A 21,984-nucleotide genomic window follows, 5' to 3' on the forward strand; every position below is an offset into this window, starting at 1 on the left:
TCTGCAGAGGGTCCCATCTGCTGGGCTGGGTAGGTCCCTCTGAGTCACTGGGGCAGTGCCACTGGTGGCTGAGAGGAGGGAAGTGTCCAAAAGCCACCACAAAGTGTTCCTGCCCCACAGATGCAGCAGTGTGCTTACAGCAAAGCAGCCAAGGACTGGATGACACTCGAGGAACAACTTTTCTACAGAGGGGGCCCGTGGAGAGATGCTTCACCATCCCTAGAGCCACGATGGATTCTTGATTGTTACGAGGGGCCCTCGCGAATGAGGAGGAGGATTCAGCTCATGAACACACAAGTGCCAGCAATGCAAAGGAAGAGTGAGGTAGAAAGATTTTGCAGGAGGTGCACAATGTCTGTAACAGTTGGGTGATTATAGAATTAGAGAAATATTAAGGTTGGACAAGACCTTCAAAAGCAGAGTCCAACCTTTGACAAATATGTGCATCTCTTTCCTCTGGTTCTCATCACCTGACTCCTGAATATGCTGCTCCATGTATGGAGAACCCACTGAAGGGATCTGATTTGGGGGTTAAGAAAGGCTGCAATGTATCTAACAGCAACAGAATTTTTTTTCTCTTTTCTTGTACAAAATCTCCTTAGACAGATGACAGTATAAGGTGTCCATACTTTTCTGCTAGTAGTATCTCAATGATACAGTGCTTCCCAATATATGCAGCAGAGTCCAGTTAGAAGGCTGCACTGTCCTCTTACTAGTGCTGCTAAAAGTGGTGAATGGCCAAAAGGGGAAATAAGAGTGGTTTAAGATAAGACTGAACTGTGAATGTGGGGTACTTACTATTTCTGTTTCTTTAATGTCAAAATGCCAAATCCCATCAAGGAAAGGCTGAAGCACTTTAATATAAGGTTCCCATACCTAAGACATTTTTTGTGCTGCTTGGATTCTGGCAGTTTTCTGTGTACTGAGTAGCATGATTTTTATCCTATAACTGGGCTCATGTACGATCATCTTTGGAAAGATAATAGTTCTTTTCTTAATTTGTTTACATTTGTTTCTTTAGATTCCTTTCCAGTGATGATTATTTGTTCCTTTCCAATGAGTTTATTTCCATTTCCAAGGCATTTATTTGCAAAATAGTTCTAAATCTGTGTTTTTCTCTGTCAATAAGGTTCTGAGTTAGGTACCTATCTGCATGTTCCACTCTAGTCACACCTAGTCTCTTTTCAGGTTCTCCTAGGAAACAGAAGGGAAACAACTTCCCCTACTGAAGTGAATCCAGGTAACCTTTTAGCGCTACATTGCATCATCAAGACAGTAGACATGAGCAGTCAAAGATAATTGGAATCAGGGTATGAATTTCTAGGTCACAATTTAATCCAGAAAAAAACCCTTTACTGTTGGTGCTCTGGGTGAAAATGTCACTGTAACATCTGTGACAAAACTGATGGAAATTTCATAGGTGATATATCAACTATCTTCAGAATTTTCTGCTCTCTTGTTGCTACCTGAAAGGTCTAAAGGAAAAAAAGCTATTCTGAAGTGTAAGCTTTGGGCACTTTTGGAGACCTGGAAAGCTCCTAATTGCTCAAACTTGGAAAAAGGGCTGTTGGAAATATGCAGTATTTTTATATATACTTTTTACTGTGATAGGGCCTAGCAAATAAATGAGTAGAGCTTATTGTTTTAGACTTCACACAAGATGGAAGCACTATGTAGTTTCTGCATGAAGCCTTAATGAGAAGACTGATTTTGCCTTTTCTATCAGCATGCATTGCATGAGCTTGCAAAACCTGGGACACAGCTTGGGCAAGATATAAGTGGGTTGTCTCTCTTTGGGTTTTCTTAAGATCCTGCTCAGTCCATGTCCCTAAAAGACACCATTTAAAATTTTTCCTAATTTCCTAATCTTCTGTGAATATAGGGATTTTTTTTTGAATTATGACTGATTGCATGTATCTGTCTTTGGTTCCCTGAAATGCGCATCCTTCTTCAGCAGTCACAGATTTTAATTCTCTTGCCTGTTTTTTGGAGATAAATAATGCTATTTCCCAAAGTAGAATAGATTGAGTGAAAGACTAAATTGCAAATGCTTTTGGTGTCATCTGGCTGCCACTAAAACCACAATCTCTTTTATACTCATATAGGAGAGCTGATGTTAAATGGAGCAGAGACGGAGATGGATCAGAAGGGATTGGATTGCAACCAGTTAACATTCTTCCCAGCTCTGCATGAAAGTTTCCATTCAGAAGACTTCTTGGACCTGTGCGTGGAGAGACAAATTATATTGCAGGAGTTTGCAGAGAATGAAAAGGTAGGAAAGATGAACTAGAGAATTTTCTCTGGGGTCATGGCATTTTAGAGGGTGAATTGGATATGGAGGCCTATCTGCTCCTTTCAGTTCAGGGTTCAGGTGGATTCAGGCTACAGTAGACATCATTATTCTCTGTTTCCTTAGAGCAAATACAGTTTTCCAGACTCTGTATGAACTCCAGACTTTTCTAGAAGAGCAATTAACATTAATTCCGTGAAGTAAGAGAAAAAATTTGGGCATGGCAAGCAAGATATTCTCATATGAGACACTGTCTGAATTTGCCTAAGACATGGAAAATTCTGAGACTCGTGAGAATTCCTGTGCTGCTCTACAACCTTTACTCATGCTCAGAGCAGTGCCTACATCAAATTTATTTCTAACCTCTGGAATAGTATGCCAGTTTTGTATAGCTTGCTAGTTCAGTGGTGTTTACATGTGTTCCTGAAGAATACCAGAAAATGTTTCCTTCCTCCTTTTACATGTCTTTTTTTCTGTCTCCCCATGAGTACTGGACAGATTCTTCCCTCTATAAACTTTTCCATGCTTCCTCTTTGATGCTTCCATCATGTGTTATCTATTCACAACATTTCTGTTCCTTCTTTGCTCTTGTACTGGACTGGATGCCCTTCACCAAGGTTTCTTCCCAATACTAGGAAGGGACTTAAAGTTCAGGAGCACTGGGAGGGGAAATGAGTTGTGGAGTAAATAAGGGTGACTCTTAGGAAGATGGCACCTTTGATGTTGTCAATTTGAGACAACATCAATTAAATTGGCAACCTGGCCTCATTCCCTGATCTTTTTGCAGTGTACCTGTTTTTTTCAGTGGCGTCATTCCCTCAGTGGCCCAGGAGTTAGCATCCCATAGTGGAAGCCAAATACTTGCAGTATGTAAACTCAGACCTCACAGTGCTGTGACAGTTGTACGCAGCTATAGAAATAGCTGTTTTATTAAAATATCTCAATACTATCACCAGATTTTCTTGATGCTTTGCCACTGGCTAAGGGGTCACACTTGTGCTCTCTAATATGACTTTCTCAGAGTTCTTGATGCAGTCTGTTTCTGTAACAGAATTCATTTCTCTGCCCCTCCTCCTTTTGCCCCTTCCTCCCCATACCTCTCCCCAGCAGAAGGAGACAGGCATGAAAATGTGAGGCCTGATTTCCATGCACTGATCTCATTTTGAGCCTTCAGGCTGTCTGTCTCTTCTCCATGTAACTCTGCAGGAAGCCATCAGAAATGCCAGGCATGTTCTTTTCCAGCAGCAGTCCCTGCCTCGCCGAGCTGACAGAAGCATTAACCAAGGCAGCGGGGGGTGACATTAGCTGTCCTGTGCTCACTTAGTGCACAGAGGTCCTGCCTTGTCAGTGGCTGCCTCCTGAGCTCTTTGCACTTTAAGCAGGCAACTGCTGCCATTTTATTTCCTGCACTGCTCAGAAAAGTCATTGAGAGCGTGTGTGTGTGTGTCAGTGTGTGAGTTTGAGTGAATGTGTTCCCTTGTACATCTGAATGAACAGAGCAATCGAGAGATGCAGGGCTTTGGGCAATACCTTAAAAGGTAATTATTCAATTATTTTATGTCATGTTTGCTTCATTGATTAATGATTCTAGTAGCTTGTGAACAGGGTTTTGATCTGTTTTGACAGAAAATGAAAGTTTTTGTTTAATTTATAATAATGCCAAGCTGCTTGGTGTTTCAGTGCAAGACTGAAGGTACAAGACTTGCAGGTACAGCACTGTCCTGGTGGAGATTCTGCAGTACAACTCAGTCAGATCTTTGTTACTTATCAGCAATAATAGAAGTCACATTCCCCAAATGAAAAAAATTGACTCAGCTGAAGGGCTCTTGTATTTCAAATAATGCAGATTTAATTAGCAATATAAGTTTGAAGAAATAATATAGAATTAAAGAAAGGGATTGTTACTGTTGACGGTTTCTGGTTGGATAGTACACAATACTTGGGCTTAGATTTTGAGGTTTGTGAAAGAGAAGTTAAGTGCTCTTCCCCCTCAGCAAGTCCTACTAACATGCCCTGGTTCTGCCTGAGGCAGAATAGCAGAGTGGTTTTTTGTGCCAGACCATATTAATGATGATAGACCTCCTTCATGATCCACGTGCCTCCTATACCCACACAGATCATCTCTGGGTTTGGTGAGGTGGATTTCTCAGAAGCCTGGATTTTAACTTTGTGTCTGTGGAGCTGCTTTATGCAACTGCCTGATGTTTCAATATTCAGTTACCTTCCTTTTGGGAAGAAGCGATCTTTTTCCTATTTAATTACTTCAGGAAACCATGTGGTTTGCTAATGTGAGCAGAATTCCCCAGTATTCTCAGTGCAGGCCTACATGTCTCTAACCACGTAATGGCAGGCGCTCCAGCACAGAGTTCTGTGGTTGGCACATCCCTGCAGAGACAGGCATTCCTGTGGGAGAGGTGATGGAAAAATGCTACCTTCCTCTTGGAAATCATTTAGAGGGGAGAGAGATTGAAGATGTTTTCATGAAAAATTACCCACAGAAATCTCCCAGGGCTGTTTTTTCCCCCTTCAACCCAGAATGAGGGAAACAACCTCCTGTGCCCACTAAATGATTTCAAAATGAAGCGCCCCATTTGTTGGTAAAATAGTGGCTTTTCAGTAAAGTATTTAAGTGTGGAAAGAAGATTTTATTAATTTACTCATGAATTTAATGTTTATGTTATCCTAATATCAAAGACTAAAAGCTTGTGAAGCAGTGTGGGTCTGCTTCAGCGGACCTTAGCTACATCATGTGTAGTTTGGAGCAGCAAGGAAGGTCGTAGATTTGACTCCAGAAATAGTGAGTTTAGGAACAAAAGCAAAGAGTGAAGTAGAACCATACTTACTCTACATATTATCATATTGACTTTACATGATCTAGTAAAACTAATTCCATTTCTGGGTCAATTTTTCATGCTCCATAAAGTAATACACCTCCCTAGTCCTTATGAAGTTTAGTAGAGATAAGATCATTGAAATGTTAAGAGAAAAATGGATTTTGTGATACTTCTCATACTTATCAGTGTGTTCTCTTAGGAACACTGCATTACATTTCTGAATTAGAAAAGTTGTCCTGTTATGTAAATACCACCCTCTGGTCCTTGCAGCTTGAGAAGGACTCAGCTTGCAAAATTCTACACTCATTTCTGGATCCTGTGCAAATCAGGATTGTGCTAATTTAGAGGAGGAGCTCAGCAGTGAGCAGTTTTCTTAGTAGGTAAGGTAGTATTAGTGTTTTGAAATTTTGGGAGCAATTTTTTTGAGGCTGGGCCTAATGGATGATTAGCTACTGCCCCCTTTCTAGGAAAAGAGGAGGTACTGGTTGAAAACTCTGGTTGAAACAGGGCACAACACTGAGTTGACCTTGATCATCCCAGTTGACTGTACTAACCAGTGGATGTAACTTTTGGAGCTGAGTATATGTAGAATATTTTATGAGCATAAAATATGCTCATGCAAAAAAATAATGAACTCCATGCTTCTAAATGTAAGAGATGTTCTTTGCAATGAACTACTGCTTGATTTAAAATCAGAGTTTTTAAATTTTCTGCAGGCCACACAATTTTCTGATCTCTAAATTGTTTTGTTTACTTTCTGCACCATCTCTCAGCCATAAAAAATGTTCCAGAAAAAGGGCTTTATTTTCTTTATCAAAACTGGCTAATTCCCAAGAACTTTCTATCAACTGGCATATATAATAAACAAAATACTTAGTTGAAAAACTTCCCATGTTTTTAAATTGTGTTTTAGAAATTCCTCTATTGTAACGGCCAAATTAGTTTACTTGGGAGTAAAAACAAGAAATTGAGTCTTAGTATATCAAGGGAAATAAAAAAAAAAATTTTGGAATGTTTATCTAAATCCTTAAGACAATTAGATTGATAGATACCTATATTCTGATTGGACTTCTATCAGTCATATGGTGATTTTTGTGACTTTGTCACTGTGAACCCTAGAATCAATATGGCAGGGTTTTGGTACAAACTTGTGTTCTTCTGCATCACTGTTTCCTGTGTTACCAGCTCCTGGCCTTATTATGCTTGTCTCCATCCTAGGTGACCTTCAAGTGCTCCGTGGCAGTTGTGCAGGGTCATACAGCGCTGGAAGGGGTGCTGCTCTTTGGCCAAGAGCACTTTTACATCTGTGAGTGCTTTGTGTTATCCCTTCAGGAGGAAGTCTATTGTACTCGTCACTGCTTGTCCAGGTGAGTCATTCTTTCCTCCCTTCCAGAGATCTGCTTGGTCAACTTCAGTACTGGCACATGGATACCTTGAGTTCGCACAGATTTTTGGGGATTTCAAGCAGAATAATAGCACAACAAGAAGTCTTCCACCATTCCCATTTGTTACAAAAACTATTTAACATAACTAACATAGATGCTTGTTCACAGGTTTTGGAGGTGCCATGAGAACACCCATCTTCAACAGATGTTGGACAATCTCACACCTACATTGCTGGTTTTCAGTTATGCTACAGTGTGAAAATTTCTTTCTGAGTGACTCACATCTTTTATTCATATGGAACAGTTAGGACAGGAGCCTTTAGCTTCATTGTCTCATAAGATTTTTGTTTGTTTCTCCAAGACAGAATCATAATTAATATTTGGCACACTGCTATCATCTCTTGACTCATGATTTATTGAGAGTGATCAATATTGCAAATGAGTCTGTTAGACCAAGCTCTTTGTGTATGCTGTGTGCTCATGTGCAAAGCCCAGTGGGACAGTGAAAAGCTCAGCATTTTTACTGCCTGTCTACTCTGCATCCAAATCTTACGAAGTCTAATATCAGTCAATCTGATCAGGTGACTCGAGGATCGATCAGACTGGATCTAATAAAAGCTTAGGTTGTTTTTCTAAGGGATGTTCTGTGGGCTAGGCTTTTGATTGCAATTCTAACACATATACACTACTAAAATAATAATTAATTATTTGCTTAATTATTAATTCCAAGTAATTGCTGTTTACAATAGCTGTGTGTCCATATGATGCTTACCTTTGACTTGGGCTTTCAGGTCCTCCCAACAAGTTTCTTCCCTTGCTGATTCTCAGTCTCCAATGTGTGCAAAACATTGATGTCTTCCTACTTGCATATACTAAAACAACTTCAAACTTACCCTTAGCCTCCACAGGCTCTTTATTTGGGTAACTATTAGAAAATCTGCCTTTAGTGTTGAGCTTTATTTATTTAGCTTTGTTTTCAATTTATGTATGTCCCAGTTGACCTTGATATCTCTTGGTATTATTTTTCTTCAAAGGAGGACTTAAATGTTCAAGAGGGCTTTCCAGGTTTTTTTGTTTCAAATTATTTTTTATTTATTTTTCTCATCCAGAATCAGTGATCCATTTATTTTCAACTTATGTCATAAAGACCATGCTGTGGGAGACCAGACGTGTTCCCGTTTTTCCTATCAGGATATCAAAGAGATCCATCTGATGCGCTTTCTCCTGCAGGTAGGAATTAACATGCTCAGTCATTTGAGGGAAAGCTGCAACAGCAGTAATGACATGTGACTGAAAATCACTTGCTCAGTTTCCACTAAGACTGCTGATATGTCTTCGCTTGAGTATCAAAATGCTTTTTGTCACATCATTGCTCTATTAGCCTTTGCTAATACAATATCTTTTCTGTACACACCACAGTGTTGGAACACCCTGACCGGAGTGGTTGACTTATCAATTGTTGGGCTATCAGTGTTGCATGGTTTTTTTAACCATACAAAATAGAAATTTTTGGTGTGACCCAAAGTGGAGATGAGTAGTCTTTGAATGGGACTGGGGCAAAGGCTGAGCTTATTGGTTGGAGGGGTTTTGTAGTTTAGGGTTTTTTATTGCTGTTCCATGGTCATTTTTGTTGTTCCAGGGTTGTTTTGTTCAGTTAATGAACTGAAAACTCAGGTATCCATATCAGGCCTGTGCTGGGACTCCATGCCAAAAACTTCTTTGAAAAAACATTGCAGAAAAAGAGGAAAGCTGATTCCCTGTGCTTTCCCTGCAGGACAGGTAGATCTGCTGTTTTGGCAGTGACTGTGCCTCAGCTGGTCTCCCCTTGTCCATGCACATATTCCAGCCCAGAGCAAAGCACTGGCCCAGTTCTGCAATGGCAACACTTGAGCAGACCTGGTTTGGAAAGCTGAGCTCCAGAGCAAATGCTGAAAGGTGTTTATTGTCATAGCTGCTCTCGTATTACCTTTCTGCTTTATATTTTATTTGTGAATCATGTATGGGCCACGTGCCATCAGAGTGTTTCTCTAGGTTTGTATTGCACCTGCCACATTTGGATTGAAACTTATGTCTGGGTTCCCAGACACTACATGTTATTTATAGTTTTACTTGAATGACTTGGGAGGGGGAAAGGACCTCTCACTAAATAAATAAGAGGATTATATTCAAATGCCCAGCAAAAGAAAGTATAGAGACATTTTGGGGATGGGGTAAAGGGAGCAAAGCTGTCTTTCATCTTCAATTCCTCAAAGTTTTTGTGCAAAATGTCATAAAATCCCTGTTCTCCTTTGGTGCTTCTAGTCAGGAGAAACTATTTGGCAGTTCTGTTGAGCTCTGTCCTAATTTAGCAAGCAGTATGGCTGCTTTCTAAAAGAAACTCTTATTTAGAATCCCCTCTGTGTTATCTTTATCACCTAGTTGGAACTTAATGCTACTATTGTGTTATTAATCACACTGAAATTTCATGATAAAAATGTTTCAGAAGCAAAACGAAAAGGTGAGTGATGGAACCAATATCTGGAGTTTGGTTTTGCTTCAAGGAAGTGTTTGAACTGCTAATCAACTTGTGGGACCATCCCTACAAGTTGAAAAAATTTAGAATATTAGACATATTTTGCTTTAGTTCTGCACATTTGTCAAAAAAGTCAGGGTCTTTTTTTTATAAAGCTCTGAAGAACTGGACAGGCCATGATGGACCCTTTGCAGCACTAAGCTTTGTTCTGCAGCTCCTCACACTAAATTATTTACCTTTCCAGGAGGTCGCCTTGGAAATATTCTTCAAAAATGGCTACTCCAGATTTCTTGTCTTCCATGACAGTGACCGAAATAAGATCTTTAAAAGGTAATGACTAGCTCACAATAACGTGGGAATGCTCCTGGCGATGCTTGGTATACCACTCTTATTTATCCTGGTGTCAGGTGTCTGTGTTATGTTGCTGCAGGAGATTGGTTTTCCAGTTTTTCCTTGAGTTTTAATGGGTACACTTTAGCTCTGAAATTTTCCTTTTGCTGACCTGTGGACTGTTTGGAGCATTATATAGCCATTGATTTATCAAGGGACCTAATGTGCAGGACTTTTACAGCACCCAGTGGTGTTATGTGTCCCTTCATCCCAGGAAATTTTGACTGTAGCTGTTTTCCTTCCTCCCCCTGAGATGAGAGCCACCTCACAGTACTGGATGAAAGAAGGTTTCTACCAACCCTCATAGAATCACTAGATTCTTTAAGAATAACATATTTTTGTCTCTCCAACTTTATCTTTGTAAAGTTATCTTCTTACAATGGCATTTTTTTAAAAAAATTCTCCTTATGTGTTTGTCTTGTTTAATGGAACTTGAATGTAAGACTATGAAGTGATTAATTTGCACTTTTAATGTTTTCTTGCATATTATTGTCTACTGCAGTTCTGGCCATTAGATTAGGATTGCATTCACTGGCCTCTACACAGGAAAATCCACTTCAGCGCTAGTGCTTCCTGTACTAAATTCTGCAGTCCAAACTGAGCATTGGTACTGTTAATTTCTAAAGAATCACAGGAATTCCTTCTGCTCCTGAAATCTCTCAACAACCCCTATTGCAGTATTTAATAAAAAAGTCAGTATAGATTTGTCTGTTCTTCCTTTTCAAACAGACTGCTTAGATTCTGCACCAGGATCTGCCCCAGAGCCAGCCCTTATCTTTGCTGTCTTTGAGTTCTGTCAAGAATGTCTTGGGGGAATCTTTCAAAGGCAGTTCAAGACAAGGTTTTGATCCTCAGCTGAAGGTCACCAAAAGTGTATATTTCAAGGGTATAGTTTGTCAGTCATCATAAATCCACAACAATTGTAAATATGAATGGCTGAGATGAGGGTTGGTGCCTCTTTTTGCCATTTCTGCTAAATAAATGTCTGAGTGGGTTCTTATTTTCTGACTTCAATAGCATCTTAAACCAAAAAATCCACAACCGTGTATGTAAATTCAACGTCCTGTTGGGGAAAGAAACTGCTTTTATCCAGCCCCTAGCAACCCCTTAATATTAAAGTATCCTTTCGCCTGTTGTCTTATAGCTCTGTCCTAGGTTAGAGTCTCAGGACAATACTGTGGCTTCCTGAAGAAAGTTGTGAGGACAAAGCAGTTACATAGATATGTAATGTGTCCTAACAACCATTTGCATAACAATAATGTGACCTTTCATATCCCCTATAGATTCTGTTCTTTCCAACCTGCTTTGAAGTCGAAGGGGATAACAGAGGAATCCCTAAATATAAGGTAAAACATAGGAAACATTGGATAATTGTAATAAGTGTAATTATGTGAATAAGTTACACCTTTAAAAAGCATATAGAAACATACCTATTTGTATCCATCCCTTTAAAAATTCAAATGTGTTAGTAGGACTTCAAAAAGTATTCTAGCATACCTCAGCACAGTATGAAGATGAGTGTCAAAAAGCTGACTGTGCATAGATGATTAATAATTATCTCATTTGTATCACTTTATTGATAAACTCTACACAAATGGTTTCTGTGGGAAGAGATAGTGAGGTGAGGACAGAGCTAATCCATAATGCTTTTACATAACAACGTCTTCATTGTGTGCTCAGGGCAGACAGTGATGTACATATGGATGCTTTGGCATGTTGTATTAGCTGCACAGAAGAGATTCTAACTTGTCCCTCAGATTTACTGTTGCAGGAAAAAGTTTTCTCCTAGTGGGAGGTACTTGAGAGAATGTTTTATGCATTCCATGAGTTAGAGTAACTTTTCTCAATTTAGGTATCTGGGGAGCACAACCCTGAGTGCCCAGTTGGTGTCCTCTGAAATGATTGCTGAGGCAGGAATTGTGTTGAGACCTGAGGTGCACATTGCCCCTGAGTTGTTGCAGCTTGTCAGCTATTTCCATTTTAATTTTCAGTCTACCCATAGCAGATCATTATCTGTCTTGTAAGTGAGCACTTTCAGTGCTGAAAGTGCTTTCACTTTTATCACCTGGCTAACAGTACCAGTGCAATGTGGAGCCAGCTCCAGCTAGAGCCCAACCTAAGCCAGAGGTGGCTGGCTGTGGAGCTTGGGATCTGTTCTGTGCAAACAGCAACTGGCTCTAGGATCTCCTTTCCCCCTGCTTGCTGGGAGCTCAGGAGGTGAGAATGTCTTGAGAGAAGATGCATTAGAGCTTCAAGAAATTTGGGCATTAATTGTGCTCGTGGTTATTGGAAGAAACACTTGACTCATGATTAATCTCAGAATTTGAGAGAGGCATGCCTAGATCCAAAGCAGCTGTCCTGAATTCCAGTAAGGCTCTGCCTTTAGTTTTTTTTCCACTAGCTGAGAGAAGCCCCTGCAAAACTTACTCACTCTGAGAATATAAAGGGTCTTTGGCATAGCTTTGGCTGGACCATGTCAGAGCATGAACTGAAATAAAATAAATGTAAAATTTATTTTAATCCCTGCTTAAGTATTGAAGCCAGAAAAGATGTGTTAAAGTGGAAAGTTAGAGAAAATTACCTCAGTAGCTGCGCTTCCCTTTACCAGTCAGAACTAATGGACTGAGGACTTGATGAGTTTACTCTTCCCTTGTTTGAATTGTTGAGCTGTTTCAGAGTTGGAAAATTTCAAAAGCAGCATTTGGGGCTTCTTCCCCATCTAAGGGGACAATGGCTAACTTCCACATCTTTGCAGCTCTTCCTGCCATACATGAAACAAGGAGGCAGGCCAGATTAAATTCTTTGCCCAGACATACTATTAATAATTGCACAGTTGAAGCATGGAAAGAAGAAATTGCTTGTTTGATGCATCATATGACATTGAGGTAATAGAATTTCTGGGAAATCGCTTATCAATTTTTCCACCTAGTCCATAGGAAACACGCAGCAGTTCCCAGGCTCTACTGTAGTAATTTAAAAAATGAAGTGCTCCTGGCACTTTATTCCTCATTCAAATATACTTAAATGTTTGCTGTCACCATAGGTTATTATGGCCACTGCCAGCCTTTCTCATGTCCTGCCTGAGTGCTTTTACAATCTGCTCATTGCTTGTCCCTATATTTTGCTGTTTGCAGGATGTCAGCACTCTCTGCCCTACAGATGTGATTTCAGCAAGTGAATGTGTGTGCTGAGGTGCACATGTCCATATGCACATGCCAACAGAAAGCTAGAAGTGCTGTGGGGGTACCAGACTTTTTGTCAATGCAGAAGCTGACTCTTGGATCATGGAAGTCAGTGACTCTTCTCTTAATCACTTTAGTCACTGCTTAAATGATAAACCTGACACCCTTAAAAAGAGAAATATTTCTCCTACCCCTTCTGCATCCTCCTTGGAGAGAGACTTAGAGGCCAGCAAAATGCTGAATACAGGCAGTCATGCTGATTGTGTTGTACAACTTGGAGATTGCTGCACCTAGGTATAGCACTCAAAATCCCAAAGAACTTGCAGAATCTGGCCTCTTGATGGCATCCAGGATCACTGGCTATCTCTAAGCGTTGTGTTTGTACTGCTTAGTTACTCCTGAGCATAACACTTGTGTTTGCTGCCTCTGCTGAATTGGAGCAGGCTCGCAGTTCCTACACTGACAGTGCCTATTTGAGACTCTGAGTGCTTGGTGGCAGCCACCAGCAGCAGAAAGTTCCCAGGTCTTTTCCTCCAAATGAAACATAGTTCAACTGTTTTTCACCCTATGAAAATGAGCAGAAATAATATTTGGGGCTTAATGGCGGGAATGGATTTACTAGAAAAACCTATTGTTTAAAAGATCCCTTCATTGGACACTGCACACACAAAAGACCCCAAAAAGCCCAAACATGGAGAACAAGTTGTAGGGACAGACCCAGATGTAAATAGCCTTTTCCAAATACACACCTGGTTTAGTTGTTATGGTTTTCATTCTAGAGACCACAGATATCTATGTTGTGTTCTAAAACCAAGCTGATCTTTAAAGAGCAGAACTGCAGGAAAACAGAGGAGGAGGGAAGTCAGCTTTTTATTTGCTTGGGCTGGACTTCATGGAGCTTCAAGTTCTGTAGAGTTCCTTGGTGAATTTGAAGGATTGTCTTCTTCTGGTGTATTTGAAGGATTGTCTTCTTTTATTCTCCATTCTTCTTGGTTATCTATTGCAGTAGAATTGGGTGTGGTGAGTGAAGTGAAATTTGGCTTCTCCGGGGGGACGGGTGTCATGTTCTCTAACTTGTGCAGCTCGTCCCTCTCACCCTGGCAGGTCAGCAGGCAGGACTCGCACAGGTCTTTCTTTTCTACTAAGTAAAGCGATTCTAAACGTTTAATGGTGTCAATCGGCTCCTCTTCCTCTGCAAATTCTGGCAAAGGGTTCCTTTTTACATTCATTCTCTCAATCTTGGGGAGCTTTTTCACACTCTTCGGGATGATGGTCAAGGAGTTGTCAAAAAGACCTAGCTCAATAAGTTCCTTCAGAGCCCCAAGAGTGGTGGGAATACTCTCAAGACAGTTTAAGCCAAGGTTGAGAGTACGCAGGTTCTTGAGATGGGTCAGCTCTTCTGGCAGACCTTTTGTGGTCAGCTTGTTGTTGCATAAATTCAGGAAAGTAAGGTTGCGAAGCGTGCCTATCTCTGGGGGCAGCTCGTCAATCTGGTTACTATGCAGGTCCAGCCATATCAGATTCTGGAACTTCTCAATGATGTTTGGAATCTTTCTTATCATGTTTCTGCTCAAATCAATTTCCTCCACATCAGCCAGCTGCAGAAGGACCTTGGGGAAGACAGCAATGCCCATTTTGCTCAGCTCAAGTCGGCGCCTTCCATTAAAAAGTACTCGCATTGAATTTTTGGCCGCTTTCAAGGAGATCCTTTTCCCTTGTGGACCTTTTCCTTTTCCCTTGGGCATCTCTCTGCTGACAAACAGACACCAGACCCTGTGGATAGAATGTGAGAACTCCAATAAGGCCTTTGAAAGCCATGGCTGTTAATCACAGTTATATGTTAATAACAGTTATACGTTAATATTACTGCTAGACTTTTCTGAAGTTGGTTTTCTTTGAGGTCAGAACTTTTAAACTGAAAATCTGCAACTCTGAAAATTCTTCTTTGAAGTATTTTCAGTAGGTGAAATTCTAATAATTTATAATATAATTTCATTGCAATGTGACATCTATGTTACATTACAGGGTGAAATTACAAGTGGGACACATTTGCTGTCTTTCATTCCTAAATACTGGTTTGAGCTTAGGATATAAAGAAACTGAATGAAATACATTATTATCCATCAGCCAGTAGAGGAGAGGAGAAAAATATATTGCAGGTCTCAACACAGTCCTTAGAGACTGCATTAAAAAAAGCCGTCCAAAATTGTCTCATTCTGCCAAACCAACACTTGCCATCTTTACAGGCCTAGCATTTGCTAACAGGTTGGTTCAATTTCTTGTGTAATGGACTTGAGATTTGGGCTCTGGATGTTATTGGAAAATTAAAAGTTTAAAGGAAATTATTAAGAATTTTGTTTTGACCGGGACTCAGGAACATGATGGGCTCCTAGGCTTGCCAGAATGATTGGCAATTCATACGTCACTTACAGGACAAACTGCAACAGGGATTGATGTCAGTGCTGCTTAATGCCATGTGAACCAGGCCTTGCTAAGTGTCTCCTCCTCTGGATACTCTAACCTTGTTATTTTCTTCATGCTGTGGGATAGAGAGTCTCCCACTGCGAAGGTGCCCTGCCCACAGAAAAATCCATATAGGTGTAGGAGTCAGATTTTTGACTGCTACTGATGCTCAGCATGTGTGACATGCTTCCTGGAATGAGGCCTCTAAGAGTACAGTCCACTTACTCTCTGGTTTGGTGAACTCTTTCTAATCAAAGGCCATCAAATACAGCTGCTAATTATGGTTAATGGCAAAGGAAATAGGCTGATTCCCTGGAAATGGATGGCAATGTCCCTCCCAGTGAGAGTTTAGAGAAGAGCACAGGTTACAGCTGATTAATCTCAGGTCTAGGTGCTCTGGCATTTAATTTTGAAGAGTCAAATTGCAGCTTTGATGAATGATTATTTAGGACAAAATATAGATTTGTCGACAATACATGTCCCTATTAGAGAGACTGCACTACAAACCCTTCAGGCTTTTTGGCTACTCATTAATCATGTGTGAATACATGAAGGGGAAGCTCAAGCTACAACTAAGGCATTTCAGCTTCTTTTCAATTACATGCCATAGCCCAAATAATGCAGAAGCATTAACCCAGCTACCACCCACTCTCCCAAGAGCTCTGTAATGAGGCAGATGCTTCAGAAAGGACTGGAAGCAGCGCAGTGGATTCAGTCTTGCCCTAAGGGCGAGTTCCAAAATAGGTTTTTTGTTATTTTACATGAAAATATTCACAGTTAAATGTTTCTGTGTGTCACTCCCATGTTTCTATCTCTCATGAGTACTTACAGAACCATATTACCAAGAAGGTCAATGCTGTTCTATCTATATGTTGACTGGTAACTAAAGCAAAGGCAAAGTACTCTACAGTGTAAATAAGTACTCTTTTCACCTTTGTTGATGTTAGTGTAAATAATTTCCTCAGGAGTGACTAGAAAGTTCTAGAGATCAAAACAGCAGGGTTTTCTAATCACAGCTCACTCATTTTAAGGATTTTATGCAATATTCTTGTTGGCAATTCTGTGAAGATCAAGTTGAGCAGTATGTGGAATACTGCTGCTGGCCCTGCTGCTGATACAGAGCACCCTGAGTCCTTTCTGGTGCACAGAGGTGAGGTCACCACCATGCTTCAGGACAAGATCTGTAGGGGACCTTTCTTACATGCTGGCAGAATGGAAAGAGATTTTCAGCTTCCTGTAATTGACATGAACCAGATGAGCTTTGGGCGTGACTTTTTCTTTGTTAGAATTTTGTGTTGGATGAGTTGACCAAGACACTGAGTGTTTTTTGATAAATGAAGCTTGTCAAATAAGTATGCTTTTAAAAAATGAACGGGGGCCTCAAGGAAAAAATGTAATTTTTTTTCCTAACTTTAACATTATAATTTATTTTTAAATGCTTTTTATAAACATGTTTAAATCTCAGAAAACATTGCATTCTGTTCCTAATTTTTTTCCTATTACTTTTTATTTAAAATCCAAAAGGAGAACATTGAGCCAAAATATTTTCTTTCCCTATTTCACAAAATACCATCTAGGCAAGGAATCGTTCATCTGTGCCCCTGCTCTGGCGCCGGGGTCCCTCTGCGCTGTGCGTGCCTGGCAGCACTAGAGGGAGCCTGGCGTACAGGGCTGAGCGATTGCTGCGGCTCAGCCTGCTGGGTTTGAGTATTTCTCTGTCAATAACTCTCTCCAAGCTGCTATTAAGTTTGAACCTGGACCTTTCAAGTTTTAAACAAGTCCAAACAAACAGTTCAGTGTGATTTCTCTCTTTGTATGATGCACTGCATAATGTGCAGACTCCAAAGAGTTTCTTCCCACAGCCTACTTCAGCCAGATTTTTTTTACATCCAGCTGTGAACCTCTCAGATGCACTGATCAAGTCCCTAAGGAGTGCTCACTCTAAGTGCTACTTAGTTTGGGTTAAAAGTTGGGGCCATATTTCAAACTTAGAAAAATATGACTTGCAATTCCAAAAATAGGGATTAGTACTAGAGGACTGCAGAAACATTTTAGTGTGTTTAAGAACTTGAAGAGGATGAATAGCTCTCCTGCCTCTGCATGCTTGCAAACTAATTATCTGTGTTTTACAGGGCTGTAGCTGGAGATAATGGAGCTTACTTAGCCATGTCTCATTATCTTTGGTTCTGTGTAAGAGGGCTCTAGTTCTGTAGCCACTGATATTAAAAAATTCAGGAATCACAGGAGTCCTCCTTGTTTAAATGTTGATTATGCCTCAGTGCATCTCCTGGAAAGGCAGAGGGAGAGGTACATGTGCTGCCCTACCATCTAAGAAATGGTGATAAGAATTTCCACCTGTTTTCTCTAAATGTGCACTGCACTGCTGGCTTCACCCTCTGAGTTGTTGGCAAGCCTTTTCCTCAGGTGGAGCGTGCTGTATTTCTGTCTAAGATCTCACTAAAATGGATCTTGATTAGAAAACCCTTTCCCTTTCTATCTACACTTGTTAGAATCTTTGGCCTGAATGGGCTTTAAAAAACCAAAGCTTTAGGAGTGTTTAACAGGCCCAGAGTTTAGAGGTGGATCTGATACAGAAATTAATAGAAAATGTGTGTCACAGATGTCATGCTGTCTGTGGTGCTCACTGTTGCTGGGAGCTGCAGGGATAGAACAGACCTGAGCATCACTACTAAGACTGTCAGTGTCTCTCTGAGGCAAGGAAGGACTGGGGATTAGTCCTTATCTGCACTTATGCACTTGCACAGGGGGTCAGTCATGACCCATTGTATCTTAAGCCTGCCCTTAGAAGTTCTGATCCCAAAAGACTGCATATTTGGACTCTGAACATCTCTTTCCTTTCCCAGCCCAGGCTGGAGCAGAACTGGCCTTCTGCCCGTAGCACTGGTTGGTGCTTTGGGACCTGCTTCTCCATGGCTCTGCCTGTTACTTTCTTCTAGAGCTGGTGCTTCCTGGTTCACTGCACTCAAAGCTGCACAGGACCATCTTGAGCCCATCTTGATCTACTCTGTGAGAATTTCCTCTTGGAATTCTGCATGCTGCAGAGCAGGCCTGGCAAGCCCAGCAGAGCTCTGCATTCCCTGCACACCTCTATGGCAGGAAGGCTGTGAGGTGACGTGTGCTAATTCACCCATGGAATAGGTGATACTACCATCTATAGTGAAATATTTGCATGCAGAGCTTAAAACCATAATTCGTACAGCAAATGATTTTGTGTGAAGCCAAACTGTTCCACCTCCCTGCTCACAAGCCTGTTACCATTTCTTGTTGTTGGATGTGATCTGTTGTGGAAGAGATTAATTCAATGACCGTCTTAAACGCAGTCTTAAGCAGTCAGGTTTAGACTAAATTGCACCATGAGTAAATAGTTTGCGAAAAGTTTCCTTTCATAATATTCTTATTTTCCAGATGACTTCAGGGCCACTGTATTACCACCCAGTTAATTTTGCAAAGTTACTTGCAAAACGAAGGCCCACCAAGAATAAGCAAAAACATTGTTTCATCTTAACAATCCTGCCAGGCTGACCCCTGCATATGATCTTACCAGCTAAGTAGCTTGAAAGGCCCAGAGGATGTGGTGCAGATGTCACAAGCTGCTTGGTTTTTCTCAGTAGTGTGGGGTGGTACTGTGCAGGTGTCCTCTGTCTGCTCTTCTTTGAATAATGAATTAGTCTTTCAGCCTGTAAATAAAGCCATGAGCGTGAAACGCAGGACAGTTTCCTTTGCACAGTCCTGTGGATTCGGAATGGTACTTCCTTGATGGAGAATGGCAGCTCTTCAAGCTTGTGTGAGCATGCTGGTGAGGAGTGGCTAAAGGGTTCCCCCAAGCCCAGGGTCCTGCTATTCAGTGCTGCTTCTGCAGCTTATGAAACTTGTGTAACCAAGCAACAGGAGTGCTACGCCCTTGGAGATCATTAGCATAATGGTTGGTTCCAGAATGCAAGATCGAGCTGGATGGAAAAGAACTGAATGGCGTGCCCTGCTGGAAATGTTGTGCTTAAAATTAGGCCAAAAGAAAAAGCATCTGGAGCTCATTAGATGCTATTAGTCAGCTTCTAACATTGCCTTAACACTGTCCATTTTAGTCACTTGACTATTTCATTTTACTTGGCTGTAGCAGAGTGAGAGATACTTGTCTGTGTGTGTTCAAACTCACAATGTTGTGATATCATCCCTACCACGTGCCAGATGGGATAGATGTGGACACAGGAGGGAAGGCTCATTCAATGCTGCAGCAGAGAGTATTGAGCTGCAATTTATCTGTTCATATGCATCTATCTGCCATCTCTATCAGTGACCCTTCAAAAGTGCACTTGGTATAATGACTTCCATCTGGAGCATGTGAATTTGTTGAAATTTGTCCTTATGACTGAAGTTACCAAGCTCAAGCTTTTAGTAACTGATCACAATAATTTCAAAATAATATCTGAAAGAAATCCTACTATGGATGAGAAGAAGCTGAGTGGTTTGTTTGGGTATTCTTTACAGGAGATGCAACATTGAGACCTCTCTTGCTCATAATAGGACCAGGATATTATTGGCATAAAGAAGCTGATGATGTTAATGTCTTATTCCAGGGTTGGAGATTGCATTCTGCTTACCTAAACAAATTAATTGGATTTACATGATGTGTTTCTTCATGACCTGAAGTATGCCTGAGTGCAGCATCTCCACGGTGGAAATGTTATCCCTTTGGTTTAAGCACTGTGAATGCACATATTCCATACACGAGGGAGATTCCTTTCTCCCCCCCCCCCCCCTCCAGCCCTTTCAAGACACCCTGCTTCAAGGAGCCCTACTTGAATATGATGTTTATTTTTTTATTTTGAATTACATCTCAATTCTTTAGCACAGATTAAGCATAACCAGAAGGTGGACTGATACAGTTAAACAAGGAAGATGCTGTACCTTTAGAGTAAAGTAATCTAACCTAGCACTCTTCTAAGTTTGAGAGAGACAGATTATTTCATAAGGGAAAGTTGGTATTTCTTTTCCAGGCTTTTTTCCTCTGTTAATAGTATGACTTAAGCCTAAGTTGTGGGTTACCAAAAAGGAGATTTTTCTTACAATATCCTTGGTAGTTGCAAAGCTTTTTAAAGAAAAGTTGGTTTAGAAGAGCCTTGGCACAGTTTTTTAGACTGTAGTCTGAGGGATGGAAGGAAAAAAAAAAGAAAATTAAGGCAGAAATCTAAGAATCTATTAAATTTATTGGAATTTTTACATTTATTTTAGTAAGAGCAAAATCTTATCCTTTGAGATTATCTCATCTGCAATGAATCTCCAAATGGGTTGAGGTCCACCTGTCTCTAGCAAATGGCACACTCACTATCCAAGGGTGAGATCATAGTCTGATGTTAATGGAAGAGGGATTAATAAATCACATACAGAGTAGCCAAAGGCGGATCATCATTAGTACACATCATGTTTACATTCTGCCATGGCTGGTATCCTACAAATACCTTATAAATTAAAATATACATAAGTCTGTAGGTACTTCTCTTGAATTCATATAATTTCACTCCCTCTGGAACTGTAGTTATTTATCTTGATAAAGCACTTCAGTTTCTTTTACAAACCAGCCTTTGATTACATATTTATTTTTAAATTCACTTACTGCTGTTGGGTAGCTGACCTTCATCTACACTGAACTTTTGCTGTCCTGACTAGAGAGGTGTTGGCCGGAAAAATGTTATTTGATTATCAAGGAGAAGTTTGGAATAGGCTTTAGCTGCCTGCAATGCAATTCTTGTTTTGAGACCCTGAGTCAACAGAGGAGAGTGAAGAATTTCAGATCTCTGGGGAATTAGAGGGAGCATCTTCTGAGACCCCGAAGGATGGATTTTACAGGGGAGAGACTACATTTAGCCTGGCTTATTTTCATGACATAGTGAACTTGTCAACAGCTTTGAGTTATGTAGTGGCTCCCAAAGTCAGCAGGGAGAATGATTTTGACCCTTGTGTGGTCTTATTAGCTGTTTAAGGCTTGTGATGAGTAGAGCAAGTGTTTCACTAGGGTGTCATGGCACCCACAAATCAGCATATGTATATTTGTATAACATCCACACAAGACTGGCCCAGTTTAGTCTCATGTGAAGCATTTTATAATGCTCTCCCCTGCTCTATAACTTAACCAGAAATCCAAAATAAACCTGGATGGTTTTAGTGAGAGAGTATGCCCCTGTGGAAAGGCAAGAACCTCACTTGATCACTCTGTAACAAACAGCCTAATCCAACCACACTTCAAGTAATGCCAGGAATCCTGATCCTGTTACATCCCTTTAAGATACCCTCTCTGAGTTCCAAATGTGTCTTGGAGGCCTTACAAAGGCCACTGGGGCAGCGCTCTGTGAAATGCACAGTGAGTGTGAGGGGACTGTATTTTAAAGGGTAATGTTCATGGTACTGCTTTTGTACTTCGGAGTTCCCACGTTCATGAGCCATGTGTTGCTCAAACTGGGGGTGCAACACAACTACTCAATAGAATTCCCTCTGGTTTACACTGTGTAAATTGTATATGCTAGTCTTTTTTTGGACAAAGAGTGAAGATGATATTTTTCTGTACTGGACATGAACTCTACACCTTTGTGTGTACTGGTTTCCAGAAACATAGCCTATCGTTATTAGGTTTCAAATGCTTAGCAGGAGACTTAAGCAAAGCTTAGGAATTGTAGACCATGTGCTAGAATTCCTCCTGGCTTTCATGTTTATGCATTCAAAGCCCTTCTCTTGGACACACACTTTTCTCTAAGCAAAGAATAAAATAAATAATGTGTAAACCATAGTGCTTTTCCTGTATGTACACTATTAAATGGTCCACGATTGAATAAGCAGCAAAATTATTCATAAGCATGAGAGGTGGTTGGCAAGAAAACACTACTGCCAATTCAATAAAATGGTAATGATCATAGAG

At 40.6% G+C, this 21,984-nt stretch overlaps 2 protein-coding genes across 2 annotated transcripts in view; one reads left to right on the plus strand and one right to left on the minus strand.

Moving 5' to 3' along the window:
- The window catches only part of WDFY4 (WDFY family member 4), a 108,373-nt gene that overhangs the window by 60,553 nt on the left and 25,836 nt on the right, over positions 1 to 21,984 (plus strand). The window contains exons 40-46 of the mRNA XM_058029118.1: positions 121 to 324; positions 1,189 to 1,240; positions 2,106 to 2,272; positions 6,343 to 6,491; positions 7,619 to 7,739; positions 9,266 to 9,351; positions 10,695 to 10,757. Of these exons, the coding sequence (XP_057885101.1) occupies positions 121 to 324; positions 1,189 to 1,240; positions 2,106 to 2,272; positions 6,343 to 6,491; positions 7,619 to 7,739; positions 9,266 to 9,351; positions 10,695 to 10,757 (842 nt within the window). The remainder of the gene's footprint in view (positions 1 to 120; positions 325 to 1,188; positions 1,241 to 2,105; positions 2,273 to 6,342; positions 6,492 to 7,618; positions 7,740 to 9,265; positions 9,352 to 10,694; positions 10,758 to 21,984) is intronic.
- Positions 13,484 to 14,338, minus strand: LRRC18 (leucine rich repeat containing 18). The gene has a single exon (XM_058028680.1). It carries the CDS (start codon positions 14,336 to 14,338, stop codon positions 13,484 to 13,486), a length of 855 nt encoding a protein of 284 aa, XP_057884663.1.

Source organism: Melospiza georgiana, chromosome 8 (genome assembly GCF_028018845.1).
Source record: "Melospiza georgiana isolate bMelGeo1 chromosome 8, bMelGeo1.pri, whole genome shotgun sequence".
Lineage (NCBI taxonomy): Eukaryota > Metazoa > Chordata > Aves > Passeriformes > Passerellidae > Melospiza > Melospiza georgiana.